Genomic DNA, 22,569 nt, shown 5'->3' with positions numbered 1-22,569 from the left:
AAGCGACGGAAGCAAACGACCAAAGTGATGAGCGATAAGTTTTCAAAAAATCTAGAAACCGAGCTACGCGACGAGCGACAGTGAAGGGTGAACCGCATGTAAGCGATTGAGCGAGCGACGGCGACAGCGGCGGGAGTCGGCGACGAGCAACGGAGATTTGTCACGGATGCTCGTCGCGTCGTTCGGTTTTTAGATTTCTGGAAATCGTCGCTCATAGCCTTGGTAGCTTGCCCCCGTCGCTTTTATACGGTTTGCCTCGTCGCGCGAGTGACCGAGCGACAGCGAAGCGGGTCGTCGTGGCTTGTCTCGTCGCCGTCGCCCGTCTTGTCTCGTGGCTCGATCGCTGAATTGCTTACATGCGGTTCAGCCTTTACACACGGTACTCGGCGGCAACAAGGGAATTAAAACGGCCCGCCCCCGAGGTAAACTGTTTTCTCTCTTCTGTTCAACGAAGGTGCTTCAACGATATGAAATTAGCACACACTACCAACTGACGACCGCATGCACAAGCCAATCAAACGTCGAATAGCGACCTCGAAGATGGCGGATCGACGGTGGCGCTCCGTGGCAAAATCGAACCTGCAGGCTCAGTGAATACCACCTATACACTTTGCATCGCTTCCCGCTGATATCAGCAGGGAAGCGATGCAATATCAGCACATAAAAAAGCAAATAGGCAGTATAGAAACGGACATCTACAAGTGCAGTAATAGGCCTCGACAAGTCAAATGTAGAACGAATTTTGCAGCTTGTGGTGAAAATGTAAGACCCTGGGTGTAATGATTGTTATTGGCTACTCAAGTTTTGTTTTTCATTCCGTTCATTCCTACGAGGATGTGCGCTATAATTTTGTGTGTTGCTCGGTAGCGACGCTCGTTAAAATACGTTAATGGAAACAATACGAAAAGAGGGCGCAAAATCCTCGTCATCCCCCCCCCCCCTCCCCTTTCACCCCCATCTCCTGAATAGTTCCGACCACAGTGATTCCGACGCATCTGGGCATCATACGAAGTAGAAATGTCCCGGTAACTAGCGATCGTACCTCGACGGTGCACAATAATAATAAACCCGCGTCGCGTCGCGAACTCCGATTGTGAATATTTGTACGATTAAACGGCGATACTTCTATGCCCAGGGTCGCCCTCGCTCGCGCATAGAAACCCCCCGTTAGTCATTCGCAGAAGGCTGTCATTCTTCACAAACAACAACACGCGAAGAGTAAACACTGGAAAACGTCCTCAGGAAATGTGAACATGCCTCCGATTTCAATTACCGGCGACGCTGTTGACGAACCTCTCGGCGCTGTTGGCGCAACAACGGGCGCCATGAAGGGGAATAAGCACGCCAGAACACAAGACTAATTCACACTTTTAATAACAAATAAATTAAGAACTCACTAAAGTGAAAACAATGAAGATACGATGCACGGGGTCAATGGGGACAACGCGGGAGCTAGGAACAACGCTGCTCTCCGCATACCAAAATGGGCGCACAACAACCGTACGCCAGACGGCGCGGCTGTCGCTGCAACACGCAAGATGGCGACGACTACGCGGAAAAGGTGTATACTTAGAAGTTTTGTGGTACCTACCACTGCATGCACTCTCTGAAAAAAAAAGGTAAGAAATAGCCAATAGCAAAATGCCGTCGTAGCACTGTCAATGCCAAGAGCTCGTGCCAGGAGATGCGTTTTGATGCGCTCTGGAACAAAAAAAACAACGAGAACATTTGGAACAAAATGGTCAGATGTCTATTTTGTTCCTGACGCTTTTGTTCATGCGCCCCACTGTGCGTAAACGCGACGCCGAGGCCCAACGACTTTGCCGTGACTGTGCTGTAGATTAATGCAGGACGGCTAAATTTTTTCAATCTTGAGGTAGCTGTTTTGTCGTGCACCGATTCTCGTGTATGACCTGCGAGGCGTTAATGTAAACATTTTTTGCCGACCGCAATTGCAGGATCTTCTGGGTCAGACGAACCGCCGCCAAAGGTGAGTAAGATTCTCGCACCCATGTCTCCCCAGTTTATATCTGTCGATTCAGTTTGCTTTCTTCAGTCACCGACCAAGGGGCATTGCTTTTCCGCAGTACTCGGGTGCTCGGTGGGAGGCGCACTCAACGGGGCTATAACCCGCTGCCATGCACAAATAGTATGAATAAAGCAAAAACACTGTTTGAATTAAGCAGCTTGTAAATGCATTGAGAACATAGCAGAACAACCAAGATTTTTTAATTCGTTCGAATTAACCGGAAGTATGAAATATCTGAGTTTGAATTATTGCGGGTCCACTGTAATCCTGAGCCAGCCCCTCCCTCCCCCAACCCGTCCCCGAATCGTGTCCCTCAGCCCTCGAGGCACCCCTTGGACCGTAGCGGCAGCAGCGGCGGTGCCCAGACCCCGACCCCCACCGTGGGCACCTACATCGTGGCGCAGACCCCTGAAGTCCTGGCGCAGCTGCTTCAAGAGAACGACGGCAGCCTCCCGCCGGCGTGGGCCTACGTGGCGCCAGCGTCGCCCACCAACACCTTCACGGTACAGGACGTTGGTAGCGGGAGTAGCGGCACCAACGCCGGGGGAGGCAGCATGGCTGGGAGCGGTAGCTTCCCGGGCGGAGGCGGTAGCAGCAGCGCGGCCGAGAGCACGACCTCGTCGTCTGCTTCTCCCCGCGCGGCCGCGGCGACCTCGTCATCCGGCCGCAGGTCGAGCCTTGCCTCACAGGTCGGCCTGTCTCTCTCTTTCTGTCTTTCTCTTCCTTCTCTACGCTTTTAACCTTTTGTTGATGAGTGCTGCATACAGGCAACAAACCACAAAATAACTTTTGTTTGTTTAATAGTGTCAGTTTTATCACGTTTTTTTAACTACTACAGTGTAGACCGCATTTAACGTATGTTGCGGGAGTCGCGAAAATTCGCACTATAAGCGGTACCGCGCTATAACCAAAACATCAATTTTTCAGGCCAAAATACATGCCATCAGACAATTCATCAGACAACTTACCTTTGTAAAAGAATTATTTTATGTTAGATGAAAAATAAAGCTTAGATTGAGGAAAGTCTTTATTTCACCAGACTAGTACACTTTTCTCTCAAGTTTGTCACACATTTTGAAAGAAATGAGCGACTTTTGCCTGGCGGAGCCTTTTAACGGCGTCGCGGGTTGCGGACGGACATTGCCAGCGTTCAGGATTGCTAACCCTAATCACTTTTCTCCGGCGATGAAAACGCGTGAAAATTCGCATCCTTTATACGGTACGCGCCAGTAATACCTTCAACTTGAGCACAGGCATGAAATGCTCCAAATATGAAATCCGGGCGATGTTCAGAAACACAAATGCTTAGAAAGCACCACTTTAGTCGAAGTAAACAAACACGACGACACGGGCGTTTCTGCCGTCTTGAGAGTGCTGCCACAACATCGCCGCACAAGTAGGTGGATCTTCCCTTCTAGTACGTGCTGGGTTATCATAGCGACACACAACGAAAATTCAGTCAAGGATAGCGCTTTTACGCCGAACGATGAGCTCCACCACGCCGTCTACCACGTCGACGATCACAACCGACGCCATGTTTGCGGATAGAAGCAATAGAAGCAGCCTGCCCGCGACCGGCATGCAACGCGCGCAAACACTTCTCCTCGACCTGCGATAGGTCGATGCGGTTGTTTCCAACCGTTGCAGCGGAGGGACGCACGCACGTGAACGACACGTGCGTGCGTCCCTCCGTCGCTATGGCAACTGAAGCCTCTCTCTTCGCTTCTTCCAACATCCTCCTTGCCCCACGGGTGCCGCTTGCGGCTCGCGCTGTTATCTAGCGCCGCACAGGGAAACGTGCTCGCTGCGCCGGTCAGTCAGCACGGCCGCCGGGCTGTTCGAGAAACTGCACTATAACCGGTATTTCCCTTCGCGCGCCTGCATTTTAAGCGGTATGTTAATACATGGAGTTCTATGGGAGGCGAACCGGTGGTTTAAAAAAGCCGCGTTATACCCGGTCCCGCACTATAAGCGGTTACGTTGTAAGTGGTCTATACTGTATTAGTCTGGCAACAGCCTTGAAGGTCGAAACTACAGCGCCATCTAGTGAAAGGATATGCAAATAGCTGACGAGAAAAGGGAAATTTGGCACGCAAGCACGCGGCAACCGAGAATGGTGGAATGGCGAAAAATATGGATATAAGTGTTTTTCTCGTGCCTCTATTATTTTACGATAGTTGACTGTTTTACAGGAAGCTATCGTATGCACAAACATTATTCACATTTTATAGACCTTTTCATTTCAGTAGTTGCCTGACCGGCGGGCAGAGGGCACTGGCGCACTCGCCGCCATTAGGTTGCTTCAATTTGGTCGGTTTCGGTTTCAAAGTGCACGCGATTGTAATGCTGTTTCATGCCACTTTCGATTAATTTTGCGATATAAATTGCTTTCTTGTAGCACACAGCGAATGAAACAATAGTATTGAGCCACTTGGCAAACCACAAAATGGTTTCGAGCCTAAATTGCGATCTTTTTTTACGAACACGATGTACGTCTGATTCCGTCCATCGTTAATTTCGGCCAGGTTTGGCGGTGAAACAACTGTGCTGATGCACAGGGAGGAGTACCATTGTCCACGGCCGTACCCGCGGACACTAATTTCCAGAAGAAAAAAAAATAAAGAGCGGGACAAGCTCCGCCCGCAGCGTGCGTTCGTTGTCTGCCGCCGTGCTTTGGCTGTGCGAGCACCGAGCAGTACAAAAGGCAGATAGCTCGCGCTCAAGTCAGGTATTGAACTGATCATCTTATATTGCAACAGACTATATTGCATGAGTGCTTAGTGAAAAAGCAGGTCGACCACATGATTAACAATCTGCTGTATCACCAAGAACAGATGAACTGACAAGTTTACTGTTCGATGTTTGGTATTCGTACACCAACCTTTTCTAACTTCGAGAGTGGAAACGTCTTTTATAATGACTAGAAAAGTTTCATATAATCACGTAGATCATATAAAAAAAGTGATATTGTCTCGGCCTGGTTTTATTTAAAGAAATTAAGCGCTTGAGAAATATTTTGATAGACGAGCCTAGGCTGACTAGAAAATTTCTTTAACTAAAGTACTCATTAACAGAATTTCAAAATATTGGCCTTATGAAATAAACTTTCTGTTATATGGACATTTGCTGACGACGTTTTCAAGGTATGAGAATGGTTAGATAAGTGAATGCCAGATTTCAAATAAAGTCTGATATTCATTTTCCGTAAAATTTGCTGAATGAAATTGAAGAGCGCAAAGGAAATGATCTCCGATAAGTTTGGCTGAAGTCGAACGCCAGGCGCCACCGAATGGACCTGTGTAGAAAGCTGTTCACTGATTCGAAATGATATGCTTTGCACATTTCGACTTTGCCAGCTACTGAAAGTAACTCCCTATTCGCCGTCAACAACCGGCTTCACTCGGGGGATTTTCATGCAGAAAGATTCTTTTCGGCGTCACATTTTGTGAATCATAGGCACTATCAAGCTGTCTGTGACAGTTTCTTACGCGGGGAGTCAAAATATTTGTGTTGAAATCAATTAATTAAAACTGCATGATTATATTAAAAAAATGACTTAAGCAACTGAAAGACTATGGACATGGTACCAAGCACGATATACAATTCCGTGGAATTCATGAATAAACCGATAAAGCGAATGCTTATATCACACACGTGATTAAGAACGTAAAACAGATATAGGTGTGATATTGCGAACAAACAAGTTGCCTAATGTTACGGTACCATTATTTGTGAAATAAATGAACTGCGCAAAGGCCTCGTCCTTTGCGCAGTTCATTTATTTCTACAAATCATGAACCAACTAGTCCGCCAAAAGGTGTTACCATTATTTCTAGCATAAAAAATAATTCAAACTAAACGTTTGTTTCCGCGTCTTGTCCACAAGTTCCCTAGTGTAATAAAAAAAACTGTTTTCGATTTGTTGTGACTACAAAATACCATGCTTTCAAGAAAAACACGTGGCTAATTACGCTGAGTGTTTTTGGTTTCCTTCCTTGCCACCAATGCGCACTTATATATGTAATTACATTGGGCTTCCTATTCCAAATGTTCCGCCCTTATTAGTAACCAAGCCTCAGTTCTCATATATTATTGGTATTTGAACCATCGAGGCTTTCTTCAGTCATATATGTATTCAATGTGCGCAAGTGCTAACTCTGATTCCTGTTCTTATAAAGCCTTTTCACACGTATCCCGCAAGCCGACGGTAAAAAATATTCAAAACGTACGTGTTACAAAATTAACTACAGAAGTTGGCCGCATAATGATGTAATGCAATTGCATGGTAGGTATAAGTATTGGATGACACTTTACGGAGTAAGGAAAGAGACGCGGTGAAACGCGACGAAAAACACGAATTCAACGCATCCGCCAAGGCGCGGACGGGAGAGCGGAGCGAAAAGTTGAAGCAACCTAATGGCGGCCGCATCACGTGATTCCAAGATGGCAGCGCCCATGCGGCGGAGGGTGAAAAGATCTATAGTTATCCATAGAGGTCACGCAAGGGAGCCACTTTTAGACTTCTGCCTTGGTGGTGCACACAAGCAACAAAGCTATAACTTGCAAGTTTAGTTATTAATATCTTAAAAAAGTAATGTTTTAAGCAATTTTAGTATATCTCGTCAAAAAAAAGGTTAATACAGAATGTATATTTTACGGGTCGTTTTTCGCGAGAAGGAGCGTCGTGAACAAGCATCGCGAACGAACGACACGCTGGAAGCGTTACACTAAAGTCACGTGACGTCAATTTTCCTGCTAAATTGAGTAGGGAAATTTACACGACCACGTCGTGTGACCTCGTGTCACGTGACAGCAATTTCTTCAAAAGGGTTCTGCAGGGTGGTAGTTGGCGTTCATTGCATTCTCTGCTCCCTGGTCCTGGCCCTCGTCAGAGTGATCCAGTTCGCACAATTCTTTTTCTCACTTTCTCATTCTCTTTTGCCTCTCTCTGTCGCTTTCTCTTGCCATGACTTCGTGCCTCTCAGACTTATTAATTTAGGTAGGTGGAGGAGTCTGTTATGAGTCAAGGTAAACAGTTCACCTGTTTTGATCAAATTTACCAAGTAACTATTACTCTATTTGACTGCAAATCTAGTTACACATGTAGTAGTCACCCAAACTACAACAGTCGCGTGTCATTAATAACAGACGGTACTTTTTATGGTTGTGGAAACTGTGGACAGGGTGGTCTGGTGCATACGTTAGAACATAATAAACCTCATACGTACGGTCGAGAATTTTTTAATATTTTTATAAACTCGTTAAGATGCAGGGTTGGCTTTTGGTGCCAGTTGCACTGTCTTGTTTCCTGTAAGAGATGCTTTAAACGGTACATTCTGAAAAGCAATCTTCGTGTTTCCAGGATCTCGTGATAGAGCAAGAAAGCTACGACAACCTTGTGGTATGTCTCAAAGTCGCAAGGCCCCGCCGGCATTGTTTGTGTCGTCGTTTCTGCACGTTTGGATTTCTGAATTTCATTTTCGCGGCCTCGTCGCATTTCTTTCTAACCTCCAGGGGGGTCAAATGCATGATCGCTGTGCACTGTGAGACGCTAGCTGGTCTGTGAGGCAAGAACTTGATCGTGCATGCCTGCCGCTCTCTTTTTATTGTGCGTGTTATCGGTCATATGTTGGCGGCACTTGTCGTCGTTTTTGTTGCGTCGGTTCAAATTTACTTTCAGTTGTGCCTAGGTTTACTTTTGTTTTGTACTTGCCATGGCTCATTGCTATAGTGTGCTTTGTAGTTCCAGACTTGTGGTCGTAGTGTGGCATGAATGGTTGTTTTCGGTGTTGTGCTTTTTCGGCGATGCTTAATGTTTTGATGGATTTCGGCCAATATTACTTGATATCTAACTAAAGAACTCTAATGGATAATCGTGTTTTCACATGTGTGTTAGTCTGTTGTTGGAACCTTGCCACAATAGAAAGTTGCTTGAACAGTCTCTGAAAAGCATGGATTTCTGTGAAGCTTCTAAAATTACCACTGAAGCGGGAATTGTTTGGGAGTGTGCTGATTGTTCTGAAAAGCACGCAACTGCATTTTAATTGTAGACAAACATGGCTTGATCCACCTCTGTGAACCTCTTATTGTGTTAATTGTGGCTTTGTTTAAATCCACTAAACTTGATTCCAAGCAATGCTTGAGAAGGGGCTTGTTTGTAATGCATCCTTTTTTATCACTAAGGCAAGTCGTACAAAAAGCTTGCAGGAAGGCAAAGAACAGCACAGATATACGTAAACGCTCACATCTCTATGTTTCGTTTTTATCTTTGTCTTCGTGTAGGTTTTTTTTAACACAATATCATTTAATGCGTGCAGCCACGTGTGATGTCATGTGTAAAGTTGCAAGTGGCTGCGCGTGCTGCATTATGGAATTTACTCGCTTAATTAGGCGGGAAAATGTTCCCGCCAAATTTAGCAGAAAATTTTCACGCCAGATCTAGTGGAAAACTTTCCCGCCAAATTTAGCTGGTCGATATGATCATAAAGTCACAGCTATGTGTGACGTCACGTGATACGTGACGCTACCGACTAGACCACGCACACGCTTGCACGGCTTGGGAACGAGGACGCATTTATATTAGCAGACTTTGCCAACGGTACCCGATAACGCTATCATGTTCCGCTCTCAAATGCGAAGCTTAAGCATCCCCCAAGTTGTTTTTTTTAGTGTGAAACCTAACAGCACTGTATTGATCAGAACAATTCCAAGTTAACAGAGTGGGCTGGTTCTGGCATTGCTCTACAGTAATCCCTCGTTATATCAAAATTGCTTTTTTCTAATTATCGCTTTTATCGGAGTTCAACATGGTGCTGACCAAAATGCATGCATTTTGAACTGGATTATTTAAAGCGTATTGATGGCCGACCATGCTTATTACAAAGGCCGCGGTGCCGAAAACACTCAAGTCTACACGGAGGTGCACAGAAACCCTTGCGTTTCTTCCCCCTTCTCCACCGAGGCGAACGGGAAACAAGAAAACGAAGCAAACGGGTGACGGAGGGCAGGCGCGCAGAGCGCAGCTTCCGATGCCGATGCGCCGATGTGGGCAGGGCAGGGGCAGAGGGCAACAAGAGCAGCATCCCCATTCCGACGCCACTCATGGCGTCTGCTGCCGACGCTGTCTGACTCCTGTCGCAGTCGGGTCTAGGGAGTGATGCAGGAGCCTGGAGGAGATCATCCCTTCGGGAGCCCTCGACGCGCGTGCCTGTGCAGGCATGCTTGCGGCGTGCACACTTACGTGCGTCGTATGGGAGAGTGAGAGTGTTTACGGAAAGTTAGATCTGCGAGGTTGAGACAAGTGGCCGGTTCAAGTCCGAAACCGCCAAAGAATTCGACATTCTGGCATTGGCTGTTCGACACAGTCCACCATTTTTCGGAACAAGCAAGGCATACTGGACGGGTTCGAGAAGTTTCTCATGCAAGAGGAAGCGCGCCCGCGACCCAAAGATGAAAGATCGCCAGCTGCTTTGTGGACATTGCTGAGCCGGCACACGATTCCCAAAGCTGCAACGATTTCTATAGGAGGATGTGAAAACATGTTTGCATTGTTGCTCCTGCTACAGATGCTGCGATCGTATGGAGTTTGCATGCAGCCAGATGCGACGTCGGAAAGACATTTCGGGAAAAGCCAACGACTGCGCAGACGCGAAACATCCTATGGCTGCCTCAAAACAAAGTGGAGTGCAGCAGCGGTGACAGTGGTCTTGCAATGCCTGGAGCAGTTCGAGGAGAACTGATGCCCAGATGAAATTATCGGCAAACTCCACTTAATTATTTTTAGAGCGCAGCTCTTAGGGGCCCGTTTCCGGCTTGAGCGGCGTCGGCGTCGCCGTCGCCGTTGGCGTCGGCGTTGGCGTAATTGCGCGGTGCATCATGGGAAATGTCCCATAATGCACCGCGCGAACCCCCCACCGGGGTCACGTGACCTCGTGGGGGGGCACGTGACCCCCCAAGGTCACGTGACCCCCGCTGCACCATGGGAAATGTCCCATAATGCACCGCGCGAGCCCCCCACCAGGGTCACGTGACCTCGTGGGGGGCACGTGACCCCCCCGAGGTCACGTGACCCCCGCCGATGTCGCGTGACCCCCCAATGACGTCATCGTCACTGATGACGTCACCGGCATCCACATCGTCATCATCACTGATGACGTCACCGGCATCCACATCGTCATCGTCATCATCACTGATGACGTCACCGGCATCTGCATCGTCATCGTCATCATCACTGATGACGTTACCGACATTCGCATCGTCATCATCACTGATGACGTCATCAGTGACGTCACTGATGTCGTCACCGGCATCCACATCGTCATCGTCATCGTCACTGATGACGTCACCGGCATCCGCATCGTCATCGTCATCATCACTGATGACGTCACCGGCATCCGCATCGTCATCATCACTGATGACGTTACCGACATCCGCATCGTCATCGTCATCATCACTGATGACGTCATCAGCGACGTCACTGATGACGTCACCGACATTCGCATCGTCATCGTCATCATCACTGGCGAAGTCATCAGTGACGTCACTAATGACGTCATCGGTACCCGCATCGTCATCGTCACTGATGACGTCATCAGTGACGTCAGTGATGACATCATCGGCATTGGGGGTCACGTGACCCCCCAAGGTCACGTGAACCCCCCCTGGTTAGTTTAACCCCCCCCCCAGTGCCCTTCCCTCCTCCTCCTCAAGAGCTGCGCTCTAATTCGGCGTTACAGGGAGTTGTAAGCAGCTTTCACTTTTTTTAATCGTTAAATCTGCCACTTGTTGTTCATAACCAAGATTTGTTTGATTATATATGCGGTCAGAGTGTTCTGCAGCGCTCCCATCCACCTTCAAGGCTGCGGGCACTGTTTATTTGGATCTGTCGCTTTTATCAAATTGCCGCATATACCAAATTTTTCTGCTGTCCTGTTGACTTCGTTATAATCGGGGGTTACTGTAGATAAATGGGAGCTTTTTATCTCAAAATTGAACCTTCAAAAGGAGTCTCTTAGCGAAACGTTGATTGCCACTCAGACTTTCATGGAAACCTTTTTCCAGTTCTTCATAACAGCTTTGATCACCTTTACGTTTGGTTTCGACTTTCGTGACGAGCTGTGTAGCTTATCGATGGGATGGCAGCATTTGTTTATCTTCTTGGAGCTTCGAGAGCAGCCGCTAAGCATCTGCTCCGACAGGAAACGGACCAGCACGAAGTGTTGGAGCAGCGGCTGCTCGAAATGAAGCTCCAGAGCCAACAGCGAGAGACGGAAGAGGACTCCAGGTGGCTGAGCCAGGAAGCAACACTCTTTGATCCGTTGCCCGTGAGTTCACGCTTTGTCATGTTATGCGAGTTTGTGTGAGTTATGCGAGCTCGTATTTCGTTATGTTAGTGAGTTCACGTGAGTACATATTTTATTATTTTAGTGAGTTCACATGAGTTATGCGAGTTCACATTTCGTTATGTTATGGAAGTTCATCTGAGTTATGTGAATTCATGTGAGGAGCTTTAGAGGGTGCTAACGGAGATTGATTTATGAATTAATTAGACATCATTCGGCTCTGGTGTGATTCCTAGGGGCACTTTACAGGGATGGTGAGCTGAAAATTGAGCTTGGAAGTGGCAGTAGTGGCTATGAGTAGTGTTTACTGGGCGGTGGAGAGAAACTCACCCGGGGAAAGATCACTGGAGAATAGCTCACCGGAGAAAAGCTCACAGGAGAAAAGCCCACCGCAAAACCGGCAAATGCGGGGAAAAGCTTACTGGCCTTTGAGCGGATGCAAAGAAAAGCTCATTGATTTTTTTTTTTTTCTTAGCTTAGCGGATTGTGCGTCACATATGGCAATTCAACAGAATTAGAATTCGTCGCTTCATTAAAAATAATTGTCTTCCTTTTTGGAATATTCTGGAAGGTCATTGGGCATATTTACTAATTCTTCAGAAATTAGTAATCACCCATTCTGTATATTATGGTGCCGCAAGTATAAAATCAGAACATCTGACGCCCATAAAAAAGACAACAGTTTATTGACAGCTTGACAGTGCACCGTCCGTAGCTCTGTCAGATAAAAAGGTTTGCTTTTTGCAAGTTTTTGCGAGCTAATAGGAATAGCGGTGTGTGGACTATTAAAGCTCCGAGGATTGTGTGGTGTTTAAGTTATAGATAGTATATACAGATCAAATTGCATGTTGTCCTTTGCTGTTGTACTTGCCATGGACGGGCAGCCTGCCATTTGAATATGGCTTTGGCTTTGGCATATAGCTTTTGCATTGTCACTTGCTTTGGCTTTGGCTTGGGCAAACTCGCTTTTCCCGGGACAGACGACGCCAACCCGGGTGCGAGCATCGTGCAGCGATTGGTCGGAGACGGACAGCATGGGAACGACCAATGGGACGAGCCCCACCTCACCAGGTAGGACACGCCACTCCCAGTGAACACTGGTGCACATCCAAGCTCCGCTTCTGAACGTGAAACGTTCCTTGGCTAGGTGTTCGGCATTTTGTAAAGCCCAGATAAAAGGGAAGTCTAAATAAAAGCATGACCATGAGGCTCAATACTGATTGGTTGACGGGTAGGAGAGGAGGGGCGAGGGGCTGGATGCTGATTGGTTAACGGGTGGGTCATGTGACCGGAGGGGTAGGCATGCAAGGAGGAGCTTGACCACCTGTGTGCACTGAGGGAGAGGAGCTCGAGAGTATGGGAGGCTCTGGAAGATCCCCAGATTTATCAGCCTGATTAGCTGTAGTGTCGCTTTATTCTAGGAACCACTATCAAGTATAAGAAGAGGGGCAACCAGCGTGAGTCAGCCTTTCTTGGCATTATCAGATAGTGAGGTCCTGATCCCTTGTCATCATCTCTAGGCATCGTCCTTGAGGTCATCCTAAAAGTCGTCCCTGAGGTCGTCCTAGGCGACGTCCTCGAGGCTGTCTTAGAAGTTGTCCTAGGCATCCTCCTCTAGGTGTCCTTGTTGAGGTCGTAGAAGTCGTCCTAGATGTCGTCCTGTAGGCATCGTCTTAGACATTGTAAAGATAGCAGCTTCGCTGGTTTTCCATCTTCACGTGAAGTGGATCGGATCTACAATTTTTAGGGGAGAAGCTCCTTAGGGTCTAGCCTTGTCCGTTCGACATCTGTGCTCACATCGATTGCACTGCCTCCGGGATCGGCTTACTTTAAAAAAAAAAGACGCACGCCCGCACGGAGGTTCGAACTCAGGACCGCTTGCTTACGAGGCAGATGTCTTAACCACTATGCTACACTCCAACGTTGCATGTAGCCGCTCACAACTATACAGGAGAAGGCGCTGCGGTCAAATGTGTATATTATTGCGTTAAACTTTGCATTCATTGGCTCAATGTTTTTAGACTAGAGGGTGCTGCGGTCAAATGCTCAATTGCGTATGTAACCCCGATCCATACCACACATTCTCTTTCTGACATGGACCGTCGACTTAAGCGGTGGAGATGCATTCCCACAGCTACTAGCGGGTCCAAGCTGATTCGCTAGAAGAACCACTGGCTCTGCATTTCACCGACCATAAAGCAGTAATAATGGAGTCGAAATGCAATCCGGAACTCAGCACTACATATAAGCAATAAAAAAAAAAATCAGCACCATCAGCACTACCTATGAACAATAAAATCAGTATCATCAGCACTACCAGAGCTTCGCCCCAACCAACATCATTCACCACGTGGAGGTGCGGCCTCTTTTTAACTTAAACTGACATGCACTGTTGAGGCCTCCAAAGTAGATGGGGTTTTGGGGAATGTAGTGTCCCGCCTTTTGGCAATCGCTCCTTTGTAGAATTTGAAAAGTTACCTCACATTGTAAGCGCATGAGCAATTGCTGCAAGACAGTGCACATGTTGGATATGTCTTTTCCAATGCTGCTTGTGCAGTATGTAATTAGCAAGCGTGCAAGTCGTAAGCACGCTTGTTTCACCGCACTCTCAGAGCCGGCGCTCAATATCATTTCAGCGGCGGCTAGTCCCCGGGTCTTTGGAACAGAGGCCTCCAACGGCACTCTGGAGTACTCCATGGTAGACAAGAAGTCGGTGAGTTCTGTGACAAATGTCTTCTCCCTCTTTCTTGATCTAGTAGGAAGTGGTGGTGCTGTAGCCACCGACAGGACGAGAAATCCGAGGCGCCTTCTTTTGATGCCCGGCCCACAGCACGTGCCGTTGCCTTTGGTGGTGCTTTGGCCGCGTGTGCACGCTGGAATCTCGCGAGATGTGCAAACGTCGCGAAGGTGGGAAGTTCACGCTAGAGGAGGGACAACTAAAAGGTTGCATCCTGTCGGCAAGCACAGTGGTACAATCGAGGAGATCTGGAAGTGGAGTTAACTACGAGATATGGAGGAAGTCCTCACATCCGTTCGAGGGCTTTTTTTTGCTTCTTTTCTTTCGTGGTTTCTCAGAAAGATGTCTCTTCAACCACGCTCATTTTCAACTCAAGAAAGAACCATGTTGCGCATGGTACTATCTCGTAAGGTGTCCAAAGCAGTTTTCATGGGATTTGTTCCTTGGTGGAAGGGGAGTTGTGCTTTTTTCATGTGAAATACACACTCGCTGTCATGAGACGACGAGTAACCAATCTCGAGCGCACGTACAAGCACCTCATCGGGAACCTAAGCCTCGAGGTATGAAGAAGGGAAATAGCGGACAGTGCAACGCACGTTTAGTGTTGTGCCATCCTTTAATTTTTTGTTTCTCCGTCTCGAGATTTAGATCATTTGTGTTTTCCATCCAGCTCACCTGCATACTTTCGCTTCTTGCAAGTACCTCAATTCGCCGCATAAAGGGGGAAATGCGCACTTCTCAGCAAGGAGGGCATACCCGATGCCTTTCTGCGCGTGTGCGACCATTCTCGGTTTTCTGCAGAAGTGCCAGATTCAGAGGTCGGAGGCGGCCACGGCCCCCTTGACCGCTTCGCAGCCGTCACGGCACCACCCGCCCACCGTGGAGATGGACCGCACGGACGACCGGGTCTATGAGAGCACAACCAGGGTTGTCCGGTCGGTCATGGTCCTCTCGCAAGGGGTGACGGAGGCGAGGGTGGACGACTACTTGGACTACGTCAAGGTGGGTTCTAACACGTCATCTGTGTCTAAGGGGACGCTCTCTACCCTCACTTTCTGCCGATGGTTCTTGTCTATGGATGGACATCGGTCGTCTCACGCATTACGCGTTCACTGAACTCGCAATCATTGCAGAATAAAGGGGTTAATTGCAAAGATTTGGTCAATAAAATTTTGGGAAAGGCACCAAAAGAGACGGGGACAAGGCAGGTTGAATGATACGAGGCAGGCTCACAACTCAAGTTTCATTATAAAACAAGTAGAAGCATCCACAGCCTGCAAAAATCGATTTTAGCATATCGCGCTGTGATTTACTATGGAGGTTTTGGCTACGTAGTGGTAGTTTGGAGTGAAAATATTCACGGATGACTTCACCTTGTTCAAAAGGGTAGAATAAAAAACCAACGTCAAACAATCTATGGCCGAATTTCGCAGACGACGCGTGATGTCTTCGGAATGCTGCCGACAGATTTCGGAAGCTGGAGGGCATGCCAAAGCCAAGCTTAGCCGACGATCTTCCAAAAAAATTGTACTGCAGTTTCTTCAGCACGGCGAGTGTCTCTCTAATGTACAATCTTCAAAGTGGGGCGATCTTTATTTAAATAAGCTAAACATGAAAACAGATTTCTAGGTTCCTCATGGGCACCCCGTTTCTTGTTCCAGTTGGTAGAGGTGCCGCATCCTCTCGTGTCTCAACTTGCGCCATCTGTTGGCAGCACATGCAAGTCGACAAGTGCTGTATGGCACCGCCTGCAAAATGTCGTGGTAGATTGCCCACAACAGTGTCTTCATTTTTACCTTTCTAACCAGGTAGATTGATCTATTGATATATTAACACAAAGGTCCCCGAGGAAAGCGTGACGGAACGACACAGAAATCATTATGAAGTGTCCTCTGTCCTGTGCAGTACGAAACATACTGCAGACATCAATCTGTACAAAAGAATGCATAATTGAGAAGACATAGGTAATAATTAATTGAGAGGAAAGAACGAAGTTCCACGATCCCCTGATACTTAGCCCGACACCCTACCACTGCGGCAAAGGGGAGACTTGTGAAGAAGAGAAAGTCCACCCACATCAAGGGCAGGAAGTGTGTGGGTAACCACGTGACTATGTCACGCGACCATGCTACGTGAGGGAGAGCAGGAGACGAGAATTTGCGAGGACGTCAGAGCACCAAGCTCTGGTCGGAACGTCGGAACACTGAACGCTGACCTCTTGTGTTGGGCATTTGAATTCGAACAGTGAGCAGAGACAAAGGCTTTACATGTACCCACTAATAATATCAGCTAGGGCTTGGCATTCCGAGATCCCTGCGCACTTTTGTCTCCTTCTCCTCTCCCTCAGTTGCTAGTCGTACAACCAAAGAAAATATAAATTAAAAGAATAACTGCAAAGTCTTCCACATGCCCCCAAGAATGCTGCGGAAATATGTTCCGGGTATGCAGACTCTGTCTGTAAGATCAGGATAATTTTAGTTCTTGGTTTTTGATGGATCATGTTGCAGCTGGACTTTTGATGTCAATTACCACCATTTCCCTTCTTGACAGGTTTCTAAGAACCAAACGTGCTACGACAAAACCCAGTAAGACAGTCGCGTTGCGACACGGTTGCAATTTCCACGGATTTACAAGACACTTTATAATGCCAAAGAATTTTCGCTCCAAACTTCCAGCACCAAGCCGTACCTCTGCAGTAAACTGTGACATGAGACGTCGAAAGACTGACTTTTGCTAACCGTAGTGGGTTCGAGGCGTTGGTTTGCACGCTGTGGGAGTGCCTGGTCATATCCTTGTGAACCCTTTTTGGCATATTCATATACTCTTTCTTTGATGGGGCTGTGAGCACTTCGCTTACAGAATCTTTGCCTTTGTTCCTAATCTGAAATGCCTCGTGCGCTCCTCTGGAAATTATGTCTTGTCGAAATCTTGATGTCGTGAAACGCGAGGAACACTGACAGAATTTTCAGGGAAGCTGGGAGGAACGCAGAAGCTGTGAGGAAGCAAAGCCGAACAAGGGCAACCTAACACCTTATGACAGCATTGAGGCAAAGAGTTTAGTGCAGTGCAACTTACCCACTTGAGCAGATTGTGTACTGTTTTAGGTGTTTTTTTTGTTGTTTTTTTCTCTTTTTATATTTTTTATGTGCTACCACACTGTAACCAATAGGTTGTTCTGGGGCATTATACAAATAAAGGATTATTATTATTATTATTATTATTATTATTATTATTATTATTATTATTATTATTATTATTATTTGCAACGAAGCATCGACGTAGCTTTTAAGCTTACTGTGTCGTGCAGCGGGCACATCCGTACCTTAGTGTTTGGTGCTTCTGTGCTCATAGCTGCAATACGCTTCTTCCAGAACGTCGGCATTGAACTTCGAAACCTGCTGGCCAGCGTTGACGAGCTTATGACCTTCTTTCCACTTTGGTCCAAAAAAGAGGTATGATGTTCATGCTCACTGAGGGGGTGTAACTTTGCCCTAACTTAATCAACTGCGTGTCTTTTTCTCAGTTTAAATGGTCGAAGGTCGCGTGGAAAATAAGTGTGCTGGTCAAATGTGCTTGAACGTGGCGACAAGAGGATGCTGATTTTTGTTATTCACCTAATCTTATAGGAGTGAGTTCATGCTATGGTACTTGGAAGAGAGGATTTAGTTGTTGTCGGGAATGTCTTTATGCTGGTCTAGCCCCCAGAACAAGAAATTAAGTTTGAGAAATTAACGTTTGGTTCTGAGTTGTCTTCTTCTGGAGCCGATTTGGTATGTCCGGTATCCATGAGGGAAACTGAGAAAGAATTGTTAGAGAGTTTTGACGAGCTTACAAAACTTTAGGGAGTTTCAATTGAAACTGTCAACCTGCTTGCTAAACCTTCAAATGTAGCATGGCCAGTGTTTATCGGTGTAGCTGTATGTGTGTATCGAGGCTCATTCCTACAAAAAGCCACCATGCAGAACTTCCTTGCTTGGCTTACATGCTCAGGGAAGTCTTTCTAGTATAATAGACCCTTTCCGCAATTCAGTGCCATCTGGCAACTCAAATGGCAGTTTAACTTTTACCGTACTAATGGTGGCAATGAGCCTGTGGTCTGCAGTATTTTATGAAGCACCGTCACTTTCGCAAGTCAACGGTAAACGAGAATGTGCGCTGCACTGTACAGTTAATTATTTTTTTATCTCTCAGTGTTGATGTCGAAAAAGATGAAACCAGTCAGAATGAAGCGCCAACCCACATAGACGCCTTGACAAAGTTCTTTACATCAAGGGGTTTTGAAGCCGAGTGTGTGCTACTAACAGATTGACTAGGACCGAGTTAGAAATTAATGCTTACGCAGCTCTTGCATCCGACTCCTGCTTCACGTCGCGCTAACGTCTAGAATGTACAGGCCTTGAGTCATCTGTTTAGGAGAATCTTCAACTTCTTCCTCCGTCAGTGAACGGAAGGCCGCCATTAGTATAGCAGATATCCCATTTTTCAGATGATGATAGTGATCAAATTGGCCAGTCTGAATTCCGGAATTTCTCTATTGGAGAAATTTGGAGAAATTATAGGGCTTATTTATGCTAGGCATCCTCAAGTTCTCAACTGCCTTGAGGAATACATTTGGTGAGGCCGATAATTTTTTATGCAGTTGTAAAAGTGCACTAAAGTGATTTTTGACTTAGCTTTTAATGGCTTGAACGTGATATACATGCCTACGTCGCAAAGGCTAAAAATAAAAAAATTATTTGCATCCTGCTTTTTTTTTATAAAACGTGCAATTGAATTGGCACTAAGAAGGGAAAGACTGGGACTCTGGTAGCTTTTTTATATAAAATCAAATGTGGACGCAAAGAATTTTTTGATTTTCGAACTTCATGATGTAGGTAGATGATGTTAGACCCATAAGAAAACAAGGTCAAAAGTCACTCTAGAAGTTAGTGAGGGCATGTGGTTTATGTCATGCTGGTGTCGTTCCATTGTACAGGTTGAGATGGCACATCGCGTCCTCAGTAAAGACATGGCAAATCTAGTTCAAGCCATGAAGTTGGCTGTCAAGTACTCAAAGACGACTCTGGACGCGGAATACCGCAAGGGCATGTTGGGGTCAGCGCATGCGCTCGCACTGGACGCCAAGAACCTTCTGGATGTCGTCGACTCTGTGCGACTTCGGATACAAGTGCCAACGTCTCCGACCTCGCCGTTGGCTTCGGCTACGAGCAGGAACGGACAGGCAGCTTCTTTATCGCCTACCTTGGATGGCGACGAAGTCGTCTGCTCGGCACCTTCCCCATTGGTGACGGCTGGAAACGACCTCGAGCCAAACTATGACGTCGCCTGAATGTCGGTGAGGCGACGTTATTGTGATGTTGCCTGGCCGTTGGCGACACAACATGGCTACAATGCCCCGTCAACGTCGGCAACGCAGTCTGGTTTCAACGTTGCCTTGACGGCAGCGATGCGACGTGGCTTGATTGGAACTGTGGCTGCCCCAAAAGGGTTACCGGCTGCATCGTGAACTGAATTTAGTTTTTGTCAAAATAACTTTAAAAGTTTGGGGTGTCACTTTGCGAGGGGTGGCAGCTCTGTGAGGGTCGGCCCCAAAAGCCATTTATGCTAAACACATCTCGTTTAATGCCGTAGCCAGCGGCTTGCGAATTGGGTCACGTTTTCCCGACGGAAGCGGAACGACCACTGCAGGTGGTCTCGTCCCGCTTAGTCCGACTGCCTGGCGATTCATTTTTGCAGTAGCCCGAACGACGTACAAGTACAATGTCTCAAGCATATCTGCTTCGGCAGTGCCATGCACCTAACAAAAAGTTTGGATTGCCAAGCGTCGGAAAACTCGCCGTAACCGTTTTGTAGCCGGCGGTATCGCCACAGTTCTGTTCCCAAAATGCCGAGCTACTAGAAGAGTGTTGTGGTGTGGCAGTACTGTGACTTGTCGTGCTTATATTTTTCTTTGCACGCTGCAGTATGTCGGCGTTTGCAGGTTTCAGGTTGTGCACAAGAGTGAAAGCAATCTCGACTGTTTTTTCGAGATTTGAATGGCGGGGGTTGGGGGGGAACGGCAGGAAATGTCCCACTAGACTTTAACGACAGCATTTATTTACGACGGCATCTGCTGCTCAGCAGAAAGGGTTGAACGTTTGGTTAAATCCATTTTTGTTGCGTTTTTATTTACTCGAAGGTTAGCAGCTCTGTCCAGTTTAATATAATTTGTTGCTCTAACGATCGCGGCACTGAATCATGACGTCTCGCCGAGCCCAGTTTGCCATTACGTTTGCGTGATAGGAATCTTTTTCTTAACGGCACACCGCATAATGGAGCTTACTAGGATGTCCTAACCTTGCGGGATATTTTCTTCGGGCTTGTCCGAATCACTTCGATGTCCTAACCTACCGTCGTGAATCATCGCGTATGGTGGCGGGCTGCGAACATCGCGTCCGGGGCTTTCAATTTGCACTGTCGTCCGTCGTTTTTACATTGTCCGTTTTTAGATCATATTCATAGCAGCTATTATTACAGATTTTATAGGTATGTTTTTTTAATGCCACCGCAAATGCAGCTTACTTAAACCCTCTTGTGAGAGTGCGTGAAGTGTTCGACAACATAACCTCCTCAGCCCCCATGACGGGCGCAAACCTAATTTAGTTTCAGTTGGGAATTCATACATTGAGCCTAAAGTTTATTGTTTCTCATTTGTGGTTGTTTTTTTTTTTTAATGGAAAAGAAAATGAAGGCAACTGAGTGACCTCTTTTCACGTAGCAGCTTTTTCGTCAACAGAGTCCTTTATACCCAACTACCACTGACTAGTCACCCTGTAAACATCAGCTTAACCAGCCTTAACTAGCCATGTACATCCCTGACAGGTATGTCATTACACCGAGTCCTGTAAATACTTTTTTGACCTTTTTTTATCACTTGTGTAATAGCGTGTTTCGAGGTTATAGTGCACCACTTCGACGACCAGGGGTGAAGTTGTGCCGTTCTTTGTGTCGGAATGAGATTTCGCTCGGCATTTGGCCTCGAAGAGAGACAGGATGACTGCGTCTGAAAAAAGGAAAAAGGAAGAACGCGAACGGAAGGATGAAAACTAGAGTACTATATATAAATGTGCATTGCCGCCGCATCTTCGCAAAGAACGAGATTGGTGTTTTAAAGAGAGATTCCCAAACACTTTGTTCGGGATGACTCTGTGTCAGTCTACTAAATATCGGAGTGCATTCTTGAGAATGTGGGATAGGAACCGCCTGTCTCTTTGGTATACATTTCAAAGGCGCTCGAAGTATGTAGCATTTGTAGGTCCCTTTTGCCTCTCTGTGCCCGTCGTTCTCACTGTGCAGCTACGTCTGTCGCGTGGCATTGCAGTGTCGCGTAACTCGACATTACAATGTGACGTGACGGTGTCGTGCGACGTCACACCACCGTGACTGTGACGCCACTGTGACGTGGTCGAATTTACATCCTGGCACAGATGCGAAAGCGAAAAAAGCTCGCCCTGTAAATGCTACGCAGTTAAAATGGTGGCTTTCGGCCATTTCAGCGGTAATACGGCGCTACAGAGGTTTTTCAGACAAAGCACAAAAGTAGCAGAAGTTAGTAGGAGGTACTTGCATCAGTAGCAAGTGTTTTGCCGAGAAACTTTGCCTTCTCTGGGCAAAGTCTCTTGATATGATGTCAGTTAGCAGCATGAGGCTTTGAGGAAGTTCGTTTTTCGGGTAGCAAGATTTTTCGGCAAGCTGCACGATGACGTCGCCCTTAAATGGCCGCCCGTCGTGAGGGAAGTACAAACTTGTACCTTAGCGTAAGCCTCCTGCTAGCTACTGAAAGGTCAATATCCCCTCCGGGCTAGTCTTGTAGGATTGATGACGCTACTGTTGAAAAGAATGTGCCTTGCATGTTGCGAAGCTGATCGAATTTGCTCTTTCCGTCGACTGAATTGAACATCCCTCAGAATTGAAGTGTACCGGCACGAGTGGAGCTAAAAGGCAAAGGTGGTGTCACGAGCTGCAATCTTGAGTGTCATCCATAAAAAAGAACAAGGGTAGGTGTGTGTGCGTGTGTGTGTGTGTATTGTTGCTTTTTTTTTTTTTTAAGATGAGAGCTGGAGAAGTTTAAGAAAGCAGGGCCCATGTTGCTGCATGCTATATCATAATAAATTATCGCCGCGACCAAACTTATGAGCATACTTTACAAAGTATATGCAAATATATGTGTATATTGCAAAAGCAACGCTATGGCCCACTGTGTTATTCGCATTGTGCTGTGTTTTCTCTCAAGGCTGCCTAACACCGCCTATAGCCAGTGACAGGTCAAGAACGAAGTGGAAGCTCCTCCCACCCCTTTCCACTTCAGCAGAGCGAACGGTGGAGAGGAGGTCGCCTCCTCTTCATTGTTCGCTCTACTAAAGTGGAAAGAGGTGGGAGGAGCTTCCACTTCGTTCTTGACCTGTCACCGCCTCCGCATCGCC

General features: G+C 47.0%; 1 protein-coding gene across 5 annotated transcripts in view; it reads left to right on the top strand.

The window, feature by feature from the left end:
• LOC8051749 (focal adhesion kinase 1) overlaps positions 1 to 22,331 on the top strand; it is a 49,171-nt gene extending 26,840 nt beyond the window's left edge. For 2 of the 5 annotated variants that reach the window (XM_040504595.2, XM_040504600.2), the window contains exons 19-27: positions 1,959 to 1,990; positions 2,347 to 2,718; positions 7,392 to 7,430; positions 11,227 to 11,352; positions 12,351 to 12,441; positions 14,007 to 14,083; positions 14,909 to 15,109; positions 17,479 to 17,559; positions 19,083 to 22,331. In XM_040504595.2, the coding sequence (XP_040360529.2) occupies positions 1,959 to 1,990; positions 2,347 to 2,718; positions 7,392 to 7,430; positions 11,227 to 11,352; positions 12,351 to 12,441; positions 14,007 to 14,083; positions 14,909 to 15,109; positions 17,479 to 17,559; positions 19,083 to 19,436 (1,373 nt within the window). In that variant the 3' untranslated portion in view covers positions 19,437 to 22,331. The remainder of the gene's footprint in view (positions 1 to 1,958; positions 1,991 to 2,346; positions 2,719 to 7,391; positions 7,431 to 11,226; positions 11,353 to 12,350; positions 12,442 to 14,006; positions 14,084 to 14,908; positions 15,110 to 17,478; positions 17,560 to 19,082) is intronic. The other 3 variants (XM_042286781.1, XM_040220613.3, XM_040504597.2) reach the window with 3 other exon arrangements.
• Positions 22,332 to 22,569: the final 238 nt, after the last annotated feature.

Source organism: Ixodes scapularis, unplaced genomic scaffold, assembly GCF_016920785.2.
Source record: "Ixodes scapularis isolate PalLabHiFi unplaced genomic scaffold, ASM1692078v2 PGA_scaffold8__174_contigs__length_109621045, whole genome shotgun sequence".
Classification (NCBI taxonomy): Eukaryota; Metazoa; Arthropoda; class Arachnida; order Ixodida; family Ixodidae; genus Ixodes; species Ixodes scapularis.
This window is presented reverse-complemented; position numbering and strand designations above follow the sequence as displayed.